The sequence below is a fragment of the Stegostoma tigrinum genome, chromosome 1, assembly GCF_030684315.1.
Source record: "Stegostoma tigrinum isolate sSteTig4 chromosome 1, sSteTig4.hap1, whole genome shotgun sequence".
NCBI lineage: Eukaryota > Metazoa > Chordata > Chondrichthyes > Orectolobiformes > Stegostomatidae > Stegostoma > Stegostoma tigrinum.
The window spans coordinates 18,161,055-18,177,743 of record NC_081354.1 but is presented as its reverse complement, the minus strand read 5'-3'; the positions used below and the strand labels follow the sequence as shown (position 1 = coordinate 18,177,743).

Sequence of the window (16,689 nt, the reverse complement as noted above, 5' to 3'; positions counted from 1 at the left end):
GACTGTTCACTGCCCTCTGAAATGGCCCTAGTATGCCACTCAGTTCATGGGAATTTAGGAATAGGCAATAAATGCTCCCAGCCAGTGACACTCGCATCCCATGAATAAACCCCATCCGCATAAAACTATGGTTTACATAGAAAACGTAACAAGACCTTGCATGAAACTCAGCTGATTCTTTTTGTCTTTTTGGTATACATCCATGATTTCTTCTATCTTCTGGTCATAGTTCTGGATTAGATTGGTTACACTTTCCATTGTCACATAGACACTTTCGGTTGTTCTCTCCACTAATAGATTCTTTAAAGAAATCAAATTTGTGCAAGTTAACATTTGTATTACTGTGCCTTAAATCTTACAGTAAAACAATTCTACACAGTGCCAGAAAAAGAAAAGCAGGTTATTCTTTTGCTACATAAGCTGAGTTTTAATACACTTTAATATTTAATGTTGAGATTTTTTAAAACAAGACTATAAATATCTGCGGAAACTCACTTTTGAAGAGAAAATTAAGAAGGTAATTTTATGTCAGTTAGAAGTCACACAACACCAGGTTATAGACCAACAGGCTTATTTGAAATGACAAACTTTTGGAGTGTAGCCCCTCCATCAGTGAAAGGGCTAAGCCACGAAAGCTTGTGATTTCAAATAAACCTGTTGGACTATTAGCTGGTGTTGTGTGACTTCTGACTTTGCCCAATCCAGTCCAATACCGCACCTCCACATCATATCAGTTAGTTCAAAGAACCTGAAGAATTTATTGAGATCTCAGGGTAGGTTTTCTAGAATTGTGATTCTGGCGATGAAACCTTTTATAAACAGAAAATTCTCAACACACTCTGACCTCTGCACCCAAAATCTCTGACTGTTAAAAATATCATTTGTATGTTTTAGAATATAAAACTTGTAGGTTCAGGTTTGACATGTTTAAATATAAGAAGGCTGAAGACACTTGGTTGAGCCATTAGGCACCTCTAAGGTGATTACATATCCCAAGGGAAGTCTTATTGATGGGATAGTGGTGAGAAGTATCATGCCTCAGATTATAGTGATGTCTCTGGAGGAGATGGGTAGTCTTAAGGCCCCGCAAAAAAAGCTTTTAAATTGTTGGTGCAAATCAGGGAGGTTTGAGTTATTTTTGTAGTTTTGCCAGACCAAAGAAGCACTGACAACAACCTATAAAAAGTGCAGAACTCCTCTGGACATTTTGGTGGATAGAGGAAGTCTATATTTTTCACAATGAAAGTTGTAACTTATTCACATGGATCCCACAGAATCAAATATATGTTTTGAAGGTATAGTTAAGTCCATATATCTGTTTTGAACATTCCAGATGTCTCCTATTGCTATATAAAGCTAAAGGATACAGAGTGGGACTCTACTGAAGTTTTGGTGCTACCTCTGTGATTTTGATAGAAAAGGCTGTTGATTTTTGTTAGCCACTAAAATCAGAACAGAGAAGTCTGTCACCAGTTGTGATTTTAAAAGAACTGGGGACTAGCAGCAGAAGGTTTTCAGAAACCAAAGGTATTTTAAGGTTTCAAGCCGTAATGAATTCAGTAAGTGCCATGCTTGATCTGATGAGCCCACAATTATGAGGCGGCAAAGGAGCGTTTTCTACCTAAATGTTAGTTGAAGAATCCAAGAAATCTCGCATCTGAAGCATAGCTGGAACACAATGGAAGAGCTAAGAGGGCTGTGGCATACCTTAGTTTGGTCCCAGAACGGACAGAACTCTTAAGATCCTGTCAAGTGTATGGGAGCTCTCCGGTGGCAGTAAAATTAGAATACTGTGAAGTGTATCTGTTTTCAAAATATAACAGGAGATAGTAGTGCTGCCTTTGATTAATTCCTGCACCATAAAGGTTTTTGTTTAACATGTAAAATTTTGTAATATAGTTTATTCAGTTAATGACTGGAAGTTTGAATTTCTTTTAAAGAGGCACTGGTCTCTATCTACATCCAGAGTTGAAAAGCCACATGTGGAAAACAATTTTGTAATGTTTACAATCCTTTAGCATGATTCTTTCATGAAGAAGATTATATATCACACTGATTTGATGCTAAAATGCAGTGGAAATGAATTTAGCTTTTGCCAATCATCTAAAATGGATAACATCAGCCTGGCCACTCCCTACTTATCTCTTTTATCTTTCCAGTTGGACAGGATGAATGGTGAGAGACTATTCCAATATCACTCATCTCACATCTTCATCAAAGATAGAATTGCCCCATTCTGGAGAAGGGTTCTGGACTGAAAATTTCAACTCTGCTTTCTCTCCACAGATACTTCCCGACCTGCTATGTTTATTCAGTAATTTCTGATTTTGTTGCTGATTTCCAGCAACCGAAATTCTTTCGTTTTTTTTGTGTATAGAATTAGCCCGGTGTTTTGTGCAGAACAGCACCCTCTACTGTATCTATTACCAGAAATAATGCACTATAAAACTTTTAAAAATAGAAATTGTGCTTCCAAATGCATTAGTCCTACTTTAAACTGCTACACTTCTTCTATTAAATGTAAATTTATCTTTCTGTTGTTATGGTCCACTTAAAAAGTGTTAACATTTAAAAAAAAATTCCAAACAACCAGTTTTAGTCTCTGCTGCAAGATTTCACTTTTTTTTTAAATAAAGCAGTTGAAAATGCGTAGAAAAGTAAGTCCAAAGACCACTACTGACATTATGGCTCACAACTATGCACGCGTACTCGATTTAATTCTTACATCCGCTACTAATTCCTTTAAAAGATACATCAAGCTTTAAATAATGTACTTCTATAGGGACCACCCAGACATTTACCTCAGTCCTCTGGAGAATTCTCTGGATAATCCAGTGATTATCAAAGGTAACTTCTTCATATACCCTCTCTTCACTATGGATATCTTTTCCCTAGTTCTGGTTACTTTTTGAATACATTCTAGCCGATTACTTTCTTTTACACAAGAATCTGCAGAGGACCACTGTCAATTCTCCTGACTACTTTCAAACTAGGCAATATTCCTGTTTCAGTTCCCTCAAAATATAAACAGAGATTATGACTCACCCATATTTCACAAGGTAAATGATGAATTTAGGATTCTACTCTGCTTACAATGCAGGTCTAACTGCCATGCACTTTGGCCATCCCTTAGTGAGCTACAAATCACTCAAGGTCCAAACTGAAATTAACTTTTTCACCAAAGGACCTGAATAAATTTAAAGCAGAGTATCTCCTATGCTCCACCAATCTCCATGTTGACGTATCCTCAGTTCTGATGGAAGGGCTACCGGACCCAAAATGTTAACTCTTGTTTTTACCATCACAGATGCTGCCAGACTTGCTGAGCATTTACAGCAACTTTGTTTTTGTTCCACATTGACATAGCCTGCTCTAAACTACTTGCAAATTGACATTTAGATACATTGTCCCTTAGCTTATAATTTCTATTTAGATCTGATGAAGTAAATGGGTTTTACTGATTCATACCCAATTCCAAGGCTGGAGGAGTGTGTTTAAAAAGTTGTTTTACTTCGCGGTTACTGGCAAGTACCTTTGTCGGAGAGAGCAAAAGAAGTTTCTGTTTTTATAACCCAAAATTGGCCAGATCGATTTAAACTAATGCCCTTTGGAATGAAAAACGTACCAGCCATTTTTCAAAGGCTAATGAACAGAGTTGTTGAAGAATTGACTAATTGTGCCACCTACATAAATGACTTAGTGATCCCTAGCCAATTGTGGAAAGATTGGGCGGAGTATCTGACAGGGCTCTTTAAGGGACTGCAGAAGGCAAAGTCGGAAAAGAACTTTGCTTCATCACTCTCCACGGGTGTCGTACCGGAAGATTGGAGGGAGGCAAATGTTGTTCCTCTTTTCGAGAAAGGGAACAGGGAAATCCCTGGAAATTACAGACCAGTCAGTCTTAAGTCTGTGGTCAGCAAGGTTTTGTAAAGAATTCTGAGGGATAGGATTTATGACTATTTGGAAAAGCATAGCGTGATTAAAGAGAGTCAGCATGGCTTTGTGAGGGGCAGGTCATGCCTTACAAATCTTATTGAGTTCTTTGAGGAAGTCACGAGACAGGTTGACGAGGGTCAAGCAGTGGATGTGGTGTACATGGACTTCAGCAAGGCACTTGATAAGGTTCCCCACGGCAGGCTCATTCATAAAGTCAGGAGGTATGGGATACAGGATGATTTGGCTATCTGGATTCAAAATTGGTTGGCTGACAGGAGGCAGAGAGTGGTTGTAGATGGTAAGTATTCTGCCTGGAGATCAATGCTGAGTAGTGTCCCGCAGGGCTCTGTTCTTGGGCCTCTGCTCTTTGTAGTTTTTATAAATGACTTGGATGAGGAGGTTGAGGGGTGGGTTAGTATGTTTGCTGATGACAGACAAGTTGGAGGTGCCGTTGATAGTATCAAGGGCTATTGCAGGCTTCAGCGAGACATTGACAGAATGCAGAGCTGGGCTGAGAAATGGCAGATGGAGTTCAACCTAGACAAATGCAAAGTAATGCATTTTGGAAGGTCGAACTTAAATGCTGAATATCGGATTAAAGGCAGGATTCTCGGCAGTGTGGACGAACAGCGGGATCTTGGTGTTCAAGTGCATAGCACCCTCAAAGTTGCCAGGTGGATAAGGTTGTGAAGAAAGCATATGGTGTTTTGGCCTTCATTAACAGGGGATCGAGTTTAAGAGCCGCGAGGTTATGCTGCAGCTCTACAAAACCCTGGTGAGACCACACTTGGAATATTGTGTCCAGTTCTGGTCACCCTATGATAGGAAAGATGTGGAGGCTTTGGAGAGGGTGCAAAGGAGGTTTACCAGGATGCTGCCTGGACTGGAGGGCTTGTCTTACGAAGAGAGGTTGACTGAGCTCAGACTTTTCTCTCTGGAGAGAAGGAGGAAGAGAGGTGACCTGATCGAGGTGTACAAGGTAATGAGGCATGGATAGAGTCGATAGCCAGAGACTTTTCCCCAAGGCAGGATTGACTGCCATGAGGGGTCATAGTTTTAAGGTGTTAGGAGGAAGGTATAGAGGAGATGTCAGAGGGAGGTTCTTCACCCAGAGAGTTGTGAGCACATGGAATAGTTTACCAGTGGTAGTCGTGGAAGCGGAGTCATTAGTGACATTTAAGTGACTGCTCGACATGCACATGGACAGCAGTGAATTGAGGGGAATTTAGTTTAGGTTATTTTACTTTTGGATTAGGATTATTCCACGGCATAACATCGTGGGCCGAAGGGCCTGTACCGTGCTGTACTTTTCTATGTTCTATGTTCTATGTGGGTTTAACGCACATGTTTAAACTCATTCAGTTCCAACGCCCAAAATAGAAGCATCTGTATGGATTGTCATATTGCAAAGATTGCAGACTTCATATCTCCAGTTCTTTAGCTACTTAAGTCCACATGCTGTTCTATATCTTTACCTTTTGAGTTGTTAATCTCTTAAGTCAAGGCAACCCCAAACTTTTCAGTACAATAAAAAGCAAGCTTGCATTAATTCCATTTGTCCCATTTCCTACGGATAAATTTTACTTCTTAAAATGAAAGATTGTGAACTAAAACATGTGGGCCATTATATACATATTCACAACGATACTCATGTCTAAGACTCTGTGACAGTGTAGTATAACCCCACATCATTGTCCAGGTGATGAGTCCGGGCTGAAATTAGGAATGCAAAGCACAAATATCTATTGAGGTTGTTGACTTGCTCACTGAGCTGGCTTGTTTTTGTTCAAACATTTTGTCACCATTCTAGGTGATATCATCAGTGGAGTCTCCAATGAAGCAATGTTATTCTACCCCGTTTGAAATTTATACGTCCGGTCCGTTAGGGTAAGTACTGTCATTTCTGGTTTCGATCTGTATGGGTTTATATATGGGGTAAAATTCCATCTATTATTGATTGAAGTATAGGTGGAGAATGATGCCTCTCGGAATTCCTGTCCGTGTCTATGTTTGCCTTGGGCTATTATGATTACCCTGTCCCAGTTAAACTGATGGCCTTCATTGTCTGAATGTACAGATATTAAGGAGAGTTCAACGGGTCTTTTTGCTGCTAGCTGACGTTAGTGTACTGTGATGGCTAGTTTCCTTCCTGTCTGTCCAATATAATGTCTGTGGCAGTCGGTGCATGGTATTTTGTAAACCATGTTCATTCTGCATGTTGAGGGAATAGGGTTTTTAATCCTCGTAGGTGTTTGTCTTCAAGTGGATGCAGGCTTCTGGGCCACCCATGATTCCTAGTCAAGAACATATCGGAACTGACAACAAGACTCCTAAGACCACTAGGAATCATGGTGGTCCACAAGCCCACAGCCACTCTACAACGGTGTGGAGTTTGCACATTCTCCAGGTGTCTATGTGGGTTTCCTCTGGGTGCTCCAGTTTTCTCCCACAGTCCAAAGATGTGCAGGTTAGGTGGACTGGCCGTGTTAAATTGCCCGCAGTGTTCAGGGGTGTGTAGATTAGGTGGGTTTTAGGGGGATGGGTCAAGGTAGGATACTCTAAGGGGTGGTGTGGATTTGTTGGGCTGAAGGGCCGGTTTCCACATTGTACGGATTCCATTATTCTAATTCTCTTTAATATCTATACATTCAGACAATGAAGGCCATCAGTTTAACTGGGACAAAGTAACCATAGTGGCCCAAGCCAAACATAGGCAAGCACGGGAATTCCTAGAGGCATGGTTCTCCATCTATACTTCAATCAACAAACATACTGAATTGGACACCATATATAAACCCATAAGGAACAAAACCAGAAATGACAGTACTCACCAGAATGGAGTGGACAGTGTAAATTCCAAACGGAGATGAATAACTTTGCTTCTTTGGAGGCTCCACTGAAGATGTAACATAGATGGTGACGAAATGTCTGAACAAAAATAAGCCAGCTCGGGTGAGCAAGTCAACAACATCATCCACAACCCAAGCTACAGATCTTTGCTAAAACTGTAAATATCTATTCTTGAGCTGTGTTAACCAGTCAGTGTGCAAATGTTGCATTGAACTGGTTTATAGGAATTGAAATTTGAGAGTAATTACACAAGGCGATGTTAGCTGCTAATAAATGTTACCTTAAGTTTCTGCGTGTTGTCATCATGGTTTTGCTTGAATGAGTGCACTCTGGCTTGATGGGTAAGAGCATGGCCAATGTTCCGTGCCATATGATGCTGTAAAAGATCCACAAAAGCCTGACATTCTGCAGCAAGCTGTTGATGAATAATAACGTCAGCATTTTTCCACAGCTTCCTCTGGTCTTCTGAGAATTTGGACATCTTTTGAAATATAAACAAAATCCAAAATTGTCAGAGGCAAACATTTGAAGAGACATAAAGAAGGGTTTGCCTTGGCCTAATCTGAATACACATACCCTTCTAAAAAAAAAACCCTTTTACCATATTCCTGTTGACCATAACGTTCCATTACTGACAAGTAAAAATAAAAGTTAACTGTCAGTGATTATTTACTATTGTTAGCTTTGACAAACAGACAGTGCATATTACTTCTGTACCTCATTATCCTGTAGCTTCACGTTTTCATCCTCAAGCTGATCCCAAATGGGGGGTTCCTTCATTCGTTGTTCTTCAAGTTCACTGAACAGGCATTTTGCCTTAAAAAGCCTCATTTCTTTGAGTATCAAGAGACTGAAGTGCCTTAGAGTTAGCTGCCTAAGCATGGGTTGTAAAGCTACTTGGTGTTCCAGAATAATGTGTTCAGAAACCCTGAAAGAATAAGTTTGTACAAAAGCGGTCATATATGCAGATTATTCAGAAAGCGCTTGGTTCTTAGCCTCAGAGTGCCTCCAATGCCTTGGGAACACAGGGGCAGTTGAGTCAGATTATGATTGGCATCTGTGAAAAATGAGCAAGCGGATAAACTTTGCCATTTATGTTTAAGAGTATAGCAGACAGCTCCAGCAATGATTCAGAAGGTAAAGGCATTGTCCCATTCAACACAAGGCCATATAACATATACCCAAAAATAAAAGAAGAAGGTGCTGGAGAAATTTGCAGGTCTGGCAGCAGTCATAGACAGTAACAGAAGTAAATGGTTTGAGTTTGATATGGCTCTTCTTAAGGTGGTATAGTGGACAGTGAAGAAGGCTACTAAGATTGAAAAAGAGATCTTGATCAACTGGGTCAATAGACTGAGGAGTGGCAGGTGGAGTTTAATTTGCATAATTGGTAGGTATTACATTTTGGCAAAATAAACAAGTGGATTCTTGGATAGTTTTGTAGAATAGAGAGACCGAGGAGTTCAGGTATTCAATTCTTTTAAATTTGCATCACAGCTAGACAGGATGGTTAGGAAGACATTTAGCATGCTTGTCTTCATTGCTCAGTCTGTTAAGTATAGGAGTTAGGATGTCATATTGAGGTTGTACTGTCCACTGATGAGGTCTCTTCCGGAGTATTGTGTGCAGTTCTGGTCAATCTACTATGGGAAGGATATCATTAAATTGGAGAGGGTTCAGAGAAGATTTAAAGGCTGTTGATGGCCATGGAAGGTTTGAGTTATAAAGGACAGGCTGAAAATGCTGAGATCTTTTTCCATGGGAAGGTAGGAGACTGAGGGGTGACCTTATAAGTGTTTATAAAATCATGAAGGGAATAGATAAGGTGAATAGCAAGGGTCTTTTCCCTCAGCTGTGAGAGTTCAAGACTAGGAGGTGTATTTTTAATGTGAGAGAAGAAAGTTTTTAAAAGGACATGAGGGGATTCTTTTTCACAGAGTGGCTTGTGTGTGAAATGAACTGCTAGAGGAAGTGGTGGATGCAGGTACAGTTATAACATTCAAAAGACATTTGGATAGGTATATGAATTGGAAGAATTTGGAGGAATGTAGGCCAAATGCAGGCAGGTGGGACTAGTTTATTTTAGGAACATGGTCCGCATGGAATAGTTGGACTAAAGGGTCTGTTGCCATGTTGTATGACTCAATGCACTTCCAGCATCCACTGTTTTTGTTTTTCTTTTCAGGATACACACCTCCAGTTTTGAGTTTTAGCCCAAATTAGGCCATGCCAAATGATCTAGTCTCAGCAGTTCTAAGCTAGAGAAGAGTAAAATTAGCAACAGAATCTTGTCCTGATTAAATCCAAATATTCTTGCTGGCAATTTCATGTGAGTGGAAACGAGATAATAATGGAATCAGATTTAGATTAGATTAGATTCCCTACAGTGTGGAAACAGGCCCTTAGGCCCAACAAGTCCACACCGCCACTTGAAGCATCCCACCCAGACCCATCCCCCTATAACCCACACACCCCTGAACACTGTGGGCAATTTAGCATGACCGATCCACCTAGCCTGCACATTTTTGGACTGTGGGAGGAAACCGGAGCACCCAGAGGAAACCCATGCAGACATGGGGAGAATATGCAAACTCCGCACAGACAGTCGCCCGGGGCTGGAATTGAACCCGGGTCTCTGGCGCTGTGAGGCTGCAGTGCTAACCACTGAGCCACTGTGCTGCCCTTATGAAGACTTCCATTGATGCTGACACTTGCGATCTAAGTTCTAAATTTTAAAAAAAAGCTCTTGGACAGACAGGCAATGTCACTTGGAAACAGCATCTCAGCAAGACTGAGCGAGTGCATCATTGGGTAAGAAATTCTGAATTTTTATTTTGTGTAAACTTAATTTAGATAGTAGCTCTGTTTAAACTTAAATATGTAGTTTAACTTCTATAGTTGCCAGCCTTAAGCAAGGGTTTGCTTGCTTGAAAGATCACTTTCACCAGCTAAAACTGAATCCTCACTTTTTAAAGTCACTCAGCTGAGTTATTTTATATGGGGAGCAAACATAAGTAGCCATCTTAGTACAATTTAGCACCAACATTTCCCCTAGTTTGGGCTATACTCATTGGAGTTTAGAAGGATGATTGGTCATCTTATTGAAACATATAAGATTCTTAGAGGGCTGATAGGGTAAATGCTGATAAGTAGTTTCCCCTTGTGGGAGAATCTAGGGTCAGTGGGTGTAATTTTGGAGTAAAGGATCATCCATGGATTTTTTTTTACTGTAGTGGGCCATAGAGGCTAGGTCTTTAAGTACTTTAAAGGCTGAAATAGACAGATTTTTAACAGAATTAAGAGATATGCGGTCAAAGAAGGAAGGCGAAGTTGAAGATTATCAGATCAACTATGACCTTGTTGAATGACTCCATGGGATAAATGGGCTACTTCTGCTCCTATGTTGTATGATCTTATAAGAATAAGCACATCTGGAAAAGGGGTGGGAAAAAAAAACAATTAGATTGCATAAGCAACTAATTGTATCACATAATATGGCAGGGCTGCATAAGACAAGATGGTCACAGCCAACATCAAACACATTGCCAGAGATGGTCCCCAGAAGTACTTCTAGTTGAAAGGTAGAACATTCAAGGAAACAAAAGTAAATTAATAACAAAAAATGTTGGAGTAGTTTCATTGAATCACATAATGGTATGAGTAACTTTCCAATTTGGTCACCATTGAATAATTCATACTTACATCTCCTCTAGATCACTCTGCCTCAGTAGGAATCCTTGAATGATCTTCTCCTGCTTATCGATCAGATATTTCTGTTTCACCGAGTTGATTACTTTCTCATCCATCCATACCTAATTATTGCATTGAGAGATATGATTTTCACACAAAACCTGTACTTTTAAAAGTAGGCCCACCTATACAAATACATGTCAGAATTAAAAGTAGACCATTCAGCTGCTTCAGTCCACTCCAAATTTTACATTTGCATTTACTCCTGGTATATTTTTGTCTGGCAAAGAAACTGAATGTTATCTATTACCCCATTAAGACTATTCAATTATGCCATTCCCACTGCTTCTGAGGTAGAAAGTTCCATTGTGTACAACCCTCAAAAAATACTTCCAATCCCTATCTGAATTTTAAAACAGTTCTGCTAGCTCTCCCCTTGGTTCTACATTCACCCACAAAAAAGAAACATCATTTTTACACTCACTTTGTCAAAAGCATTTAGGATGTTATGTCATTCAATAAAGTCATCCTTCATTATTCTAATCTCCACTGAAAACAAACTCAGTCTGTCCAATCTTTCCTCATAAAGACTACCTGCTGATTCTAGCTATCAATCTAGTAGACATCCTTTGAATTACCGACAATTTAATTACATCTTTCCCTAAATAAAGACACCAAAACTATACACAGTATTCAATATGTGGTTCCACTGATGTCATATATAACTGAAGCATAACATCCTTTCTTCTTTGCTAAATTCCTCTAATGATAAAGGATGGTGTTGTTAGCTCTAATAATTACTTCTTATACTTGCATGCTAATTTTTTTGACTCACATACCAGAATACCTAGATCCCTCTATTGCTCAAATTCTATAGCCATTCTCTACTTCAATAATGTGCTTTTTTCATTCTTTCAGCCAAACTGGACGAATTTATATTTTCCCAAATTTCCATCCACCAGATTTTTGCTCACTCTTCATTCTAGCTGTATCAGTCTGCAACCTCATGTCTCTTCACAACATACATTCCTATCTATCCTAGTTGATCAGATTCTTGCCAATCATAAAAAAAGTTAGACATACTCTCTATTTTCTGGCAAACATGTAAGTATACTATCCCCTCTACCAATAGCTTCTACTTTACACAATGTAATCTAGTTAACCCAAGTGCAGTAAATCTACAAGCTATCCTAAGCTGTATGTTATACCTTCAAAGAACAATAATAAATTGATTAAACATGATTTCCACTTCACAAAACCATACTAACTCTTCATGATCACTTTGAATAAGCCAGGGAATATGAGAGAAAGAGAGAGACCCTAGAATGATAGTGGGACAGATTTACCACTGGACAGAGGAAACATTGAAAAGTATTAGCTTGCTTTCATTTCGAAAAATTAAGATATTGTTTATTTTGCTTAGTGGAAAGCCCCTTGGCTTAGAAAGCTTTTCTTGAGTCAGTTTGCAGAAGTTCTGATTGAAGTTAGATGCAAAAGAGAAATAGTTTCTCTTTAAAGTAAGGTGCTAGCTTCGAACGGTTAAGAAATTGGTTACTTCAGTGTTAGCGTTTTAGTTGAAATTCTAGGCTAGAAATGTTTGGTTAGAACTCTGAATGGGTTATCTGAAGCTGAGAAAGTCTCAGCTCAGTTGTGACTGTAATCAAGAGGTGATTGAACTGTCAACACTGGGAACTGGAAGAAACTGTTAAGTCAAATCTAATATGTCAGGAAAGGGAACTCTCTGGTGTTCAAGTTCTGTAAAGTGATAGTATTGGGAATATATTTCTATGGTGTGTTTTTAAATTTTTAATTTGTATTACAGGTAAAGAGTTTGTTTTATTCTATGTTATCTTAATTTTATTGGTATAATTAACTTTAAATTGTCGTTCAAATAATCTGCAACATTGCATGCTTGCACTTGGGTGAAAGACTCCACGTTGCATAAAATATGATCCATAAAGCCAGATTTGAGTCATGTATCAGTATTGAGTCATTGAGCAGTAATAATATCACCTGGGATCATAACAATTCTAACATCTTTCTCATGACAGATGCACACCTTACTGGCCCATGGTTTCTTATTTTCTGACTCCCTTTCTTCTTGAACAGAATAATTAACTGCTACTTTTCAAGTCAATGGGACATTTCCAGAAATCTAGTGAACGCTGGAAAATTCATACCAATACATCTGCTCCCTTATTAGCTGCCCCTTAAACCCTAAGATGAAGTCCATCAGAATTCAAGGACAGATTAGCCTGTATCTCCATTAATTTGTTCAGTATTGCTTCCCTAGCAGCTGTAACTTGATAAAGCTTTTCTCTTCCTTCCATCTCTTCATTACAGCTATTACTGAGATGTTTTGCATCCTCTACAGTAAAAACAAGAAGCAAAATATTAATTTAATCTGTCATTTCTTCATTATCTATTAACTCCCCATTCTCATTCTCTACATGACCAACAGTTACTAGATTTCATTTTTCCAATTTTAGATACCTGTAGAAACTCTTACTATCTCCTTTTACATTTCTAGCTAGCTTCCCCTCATAGGCTAATTTATTTCTTTTGATTAGCCATTTAACCTCTAATTAATCAAGTACCTGGTCAAATAATGAGTAACAAAAATACTGACGACTGGTCCCCGAACCAACCTTTTCGCATGTGGAAATAGGCAAAATAAAATGGATGAGAACTACAAAACCAAAAGGGACTGGCAATATTGATTTTACATACCTGTTTCATTTGGGCCAGTTTTTCATGAAATTGTTTCAATTGTTGTTTTCTTTCTACTGCAGCTGCTTTTTTTCTTGCTGTCAGGTCTTGCTGCAGACGGCTTCTCAGAGTTTCCATCGCAGGTAATGATACACTGGTTAGTTTTGGTAGGGTTTCCGTGAAGAGCTCCTCCATCAGTTTGTCCAGAGTCCGTGATGATTTAGTATGCAGATTCTGTAGGATATAGCAATTCTTAGTTTGCTATGAGTCTGCTTTAGTAAGACGGGCGGCACGGTGGCTCAGTGGTTAGCATTGCAGCCTCACAGCGCCAGGGACCCGGGTTCAATTCCAGCCTCGGGCAACTGTCTGTGAAGAGCTTGCACGTTCTCCCTGTGACTGCGTGGGTTTCTTCCGGGTGCTCTGGTTTAATCTAATCTAAATAAAAGCAGTTTCAATGTTTTGCAGTTGAGGAAAACACTTAAAGGATAGTTTTCAACTTAAATGTTTGCAAAGTGAAATCTATCCTATCCAAACCTCATCTACTTTTATTCATTCACGGGATGAAGGCATCACTAGCTAGGCCAGCATTCATTGCCCATCCTTAATTGTCCACATGGCAGTCAATGACATTGCGCTAAGTCAAGGGTCACATGTAGGTCAGACCAGGTAAGAATGGCAGTTTCCTTCCCTAAAGGACATTAGTGAACCAGATGGGTTTGTCCTAACAATTGGCAATGGATTTTTATGGTCATCATTAGACTTTTAATTCCAGATATTTATTGGATTCAATTTCAACAATCTGCTGTGGCAAGATTTGAACTCGAGTCCCCAGAACATTATCTGCGTCTCTGGATTAACAGACCAGTGATAATACCACTAGGCCATCACCTCCCCATTTGGTTCCACATCTTTAGATTAGACTTCCTACAGTGTGGAAACAGGCCCTTCGACCCAACAAGTCCACACCGCCCCTTGGAGCATCCCACCCAGACCCATCTCCCTAAAAGCCACACACCCCTGAACACTATGGGAAATTTAGCATGGCCGATCCACCTAGCATGCACATCTTTGGACTGTGGAAGGAAACCGGAACCCACAGAGGAAACCCATGCAGGCATGGGGAGAATGTGCTAACTCCGCACAGACAGTTGCCGGAGGCTGGAATCGAACTTGGGTCCCTGGCGCTGTGAGGCTGCAGTGCTAACCACTGAGCCACCGTGCCGCCTTTAGTTGTAATGAGAAAGAATTTCTTTTCACTTCATGCTTTTAGTGAAGAGCTTCACCCACTAGAAGCATGCATCAAAAAGTCTGGTCAAATGCTGTGTACAAACCTCTGAACAAAATAAACACAGAATTCATGTGATGCCTACACCTAGATTTATGATCCGTGCTACCAGTCTTAGAAACTCCACAATGAAGGCAGGAAATTAGAAATTATCCCAATACATTTCAGCTCTATGATTTCCCTTTACTTGTACATGACAAATATTTTTGATGCAGGCTTAAAAAATAAATCAGTTACTTTAAGGACTGTGCGGCACACCAACTTATTTGCAGTCCCTTTACCTAGAGGAAAAGAGTACTAACAATAAATGCAAATCTCCCCAGTTTGCTGATTATGATAGCTAAAGTAAAATCAATTGAAACAATCTTAATCTAATTCTGCAGAAATATAGAATAAGACGGTGCACGTGACAGCAGATGTTGCAATAAACTGTCAGACACACTCAACCAGAAGGATGGCTGGCTAGAAAAGAACATGGAAATACCACACTGTTGCATAATGTTACACAAATCTGTTCTATGAGTAAGGGAGAAAATATGGAGGTATGATTAACCTTAGATTGCTTTGACAAGAGCCAGGCCTAGGTATGATGGGTTGAATCACCATCTTTCATGCTATAAACTTCTATGATTCTGTGGCTCTTATCTTGGAGTTAGAAGAGTTATACTCGAAACAAAATTCTGTTCTTAAATCTCCAATAAAACATTCAATTTTTGCCAGGGAACGAAAACAAAATATCTCGTGTCCTTGAATAAATAATTGTCATCTGGAAAATCACAAATGTGGGTAGTCCTCAATTTTGTTTCGCTCCACTTCAAGTCAGTTCATTTAAATCTCGACTTTTTTTGAGCTCTGTTTCTTTAAATTAGGTCATTTCTATTTCACTTTTGTTACCTCCTCGTTTTGCCTCTCCCCTTGATGTTGCTTTCTGCCTCCAACCCACAGCATTTCTTTCTGTGCTGCCCTTGTTTCAGCTTGCCTCCTGGCATTGCTTCTCCTCTAGCAACGTTTCACATGTATTTTATATTTGCTTCACAAGTTATTTCAGTTCGGAATGCTCAATGTTGTACAAGCATTGTCTTGTATTGCTACATGTACATTGGTTTTTATGGCCAAGGAAACACCTGAAGGAACCTAACCCCGGCTTATCTTTGATTTCTACAAGATCTCCTATATCATTAAAGTCCATTCATTTAAAGTCAATATTTTCAGGAGTGGAACCGCAACTTCAAGTCAGGACTGTCTGTTAATAACTAAGTAGATCAATTCTGTACATTTTTGATTTCATGAGTCACTTTTGCTTATGGGCACAGAATTTACACGACAGGCATGGATTCCGTTTGAGACACTCGAGAGTCGATTTGTACACAAGTCAAAGCACAACAGTTTAGAATATTGGTTCATAAGCACAAGCAAATACTCAGCTGTCAGACACACTCAACCAGAAGGATGGCTGGCTGGTAAAGTTCATGAAAATATTACACTGTTGCATCATGCGTAACATTGGATCTTGATCCTAAGTACAAATATTTCTAAGTTAGGTGCAAATCAGACCCACCTGTATATTCAATTTCAGCTGCAAAATTGGTGGTGTCGGTTTGTAAAGGTGAACTTAGCACTTACAGGGAGGAGAAACCATTGTAGATTTTCAAAACCTATTATACCATTAGTAAGTATACCAATCAGTCAACAAGCACTTATTCAGCTTTAAACAGTGATCATAATTTATTGGAGTGTATAATGCATGGAGGCTATAAGGGTACGACTTAACAAGAAATGGTCCATCATGAAATTCTTTGCTCAAAATCAAGAAAAGCCTATCACAACACTGAAATGTTGTCTGAACTTTACACTCCCTAAGTTTCAGTCAGCAGAATAGAACCTTTAAACTGTAAAATGTATCAAAAACTGAAATCTATGTAGGGGTAATCTGTGAAATAGACTCAATGGACCCTTACCTTCCACAGTTTAGTAACTGCCTTAACATCATTATGATTCTCCTTGTCCTCCACATCACAGCGGGTCTGTCTGTGTCTCTCTGCAAGCTCATGACAACTCTATAAAATGCACAATTACATTATGCTATATTATGGGATCAATAAATAAGTGAAGTATCTTCATTCAATCTGCCCATAATGTTCTAACTAATTTTAGAACGCATAATGAATTAAATAGCTGAGGGAGGCATTATTCTGAAGATTGAGAGAGAAAAATTTAGC

At 39.3% G+C, this 16,689-nt stretch overlaps 1 protein-coding gene across 4 annotated transcripts in view; it reads right to left on the bottom strand.

The window, feature by feature from the left end:
* LOC125457603 (evC complex member EVC-like) overlaps positions 1-16,689 on the bottom strand; it is a 56,811-nt gene that overhangs the window by 16,918 nt on the left and 23,204 nt on the right. For 3 of the 4 annotated variants that reach the window (XM_048542052.2, XM_048542081.2, XM_048542062.2), the window contains 6 exons: positions 16,429-16,527; positions 13,207-13,419; positions 10,489-10,598; positions 7,504-7,714; positions 7,067-7,267; positions 156-300 (listed from right to left, as the gene is read on the bottom strand). In XM_048542052.2, the coding sequence (XP_048398009.1) occupies positions 156-300; positions 7,067-7,267; positions 7,504-7,714; positions 10,489-10,598; positions 13,207-13,419; positions 16,429-16,527 (979 nt within the window). The remainder of the gene's footprint in view (positions 1-155; positions 301-7,066; positions 7,268-7,503; positions 7,715-10,488; positions 10,599-13,206; positions 13,420-16,428; positions 16,528-16,689) is intronic. The other variant, XM_048542071.2, reaches the window with a different exon arrangement.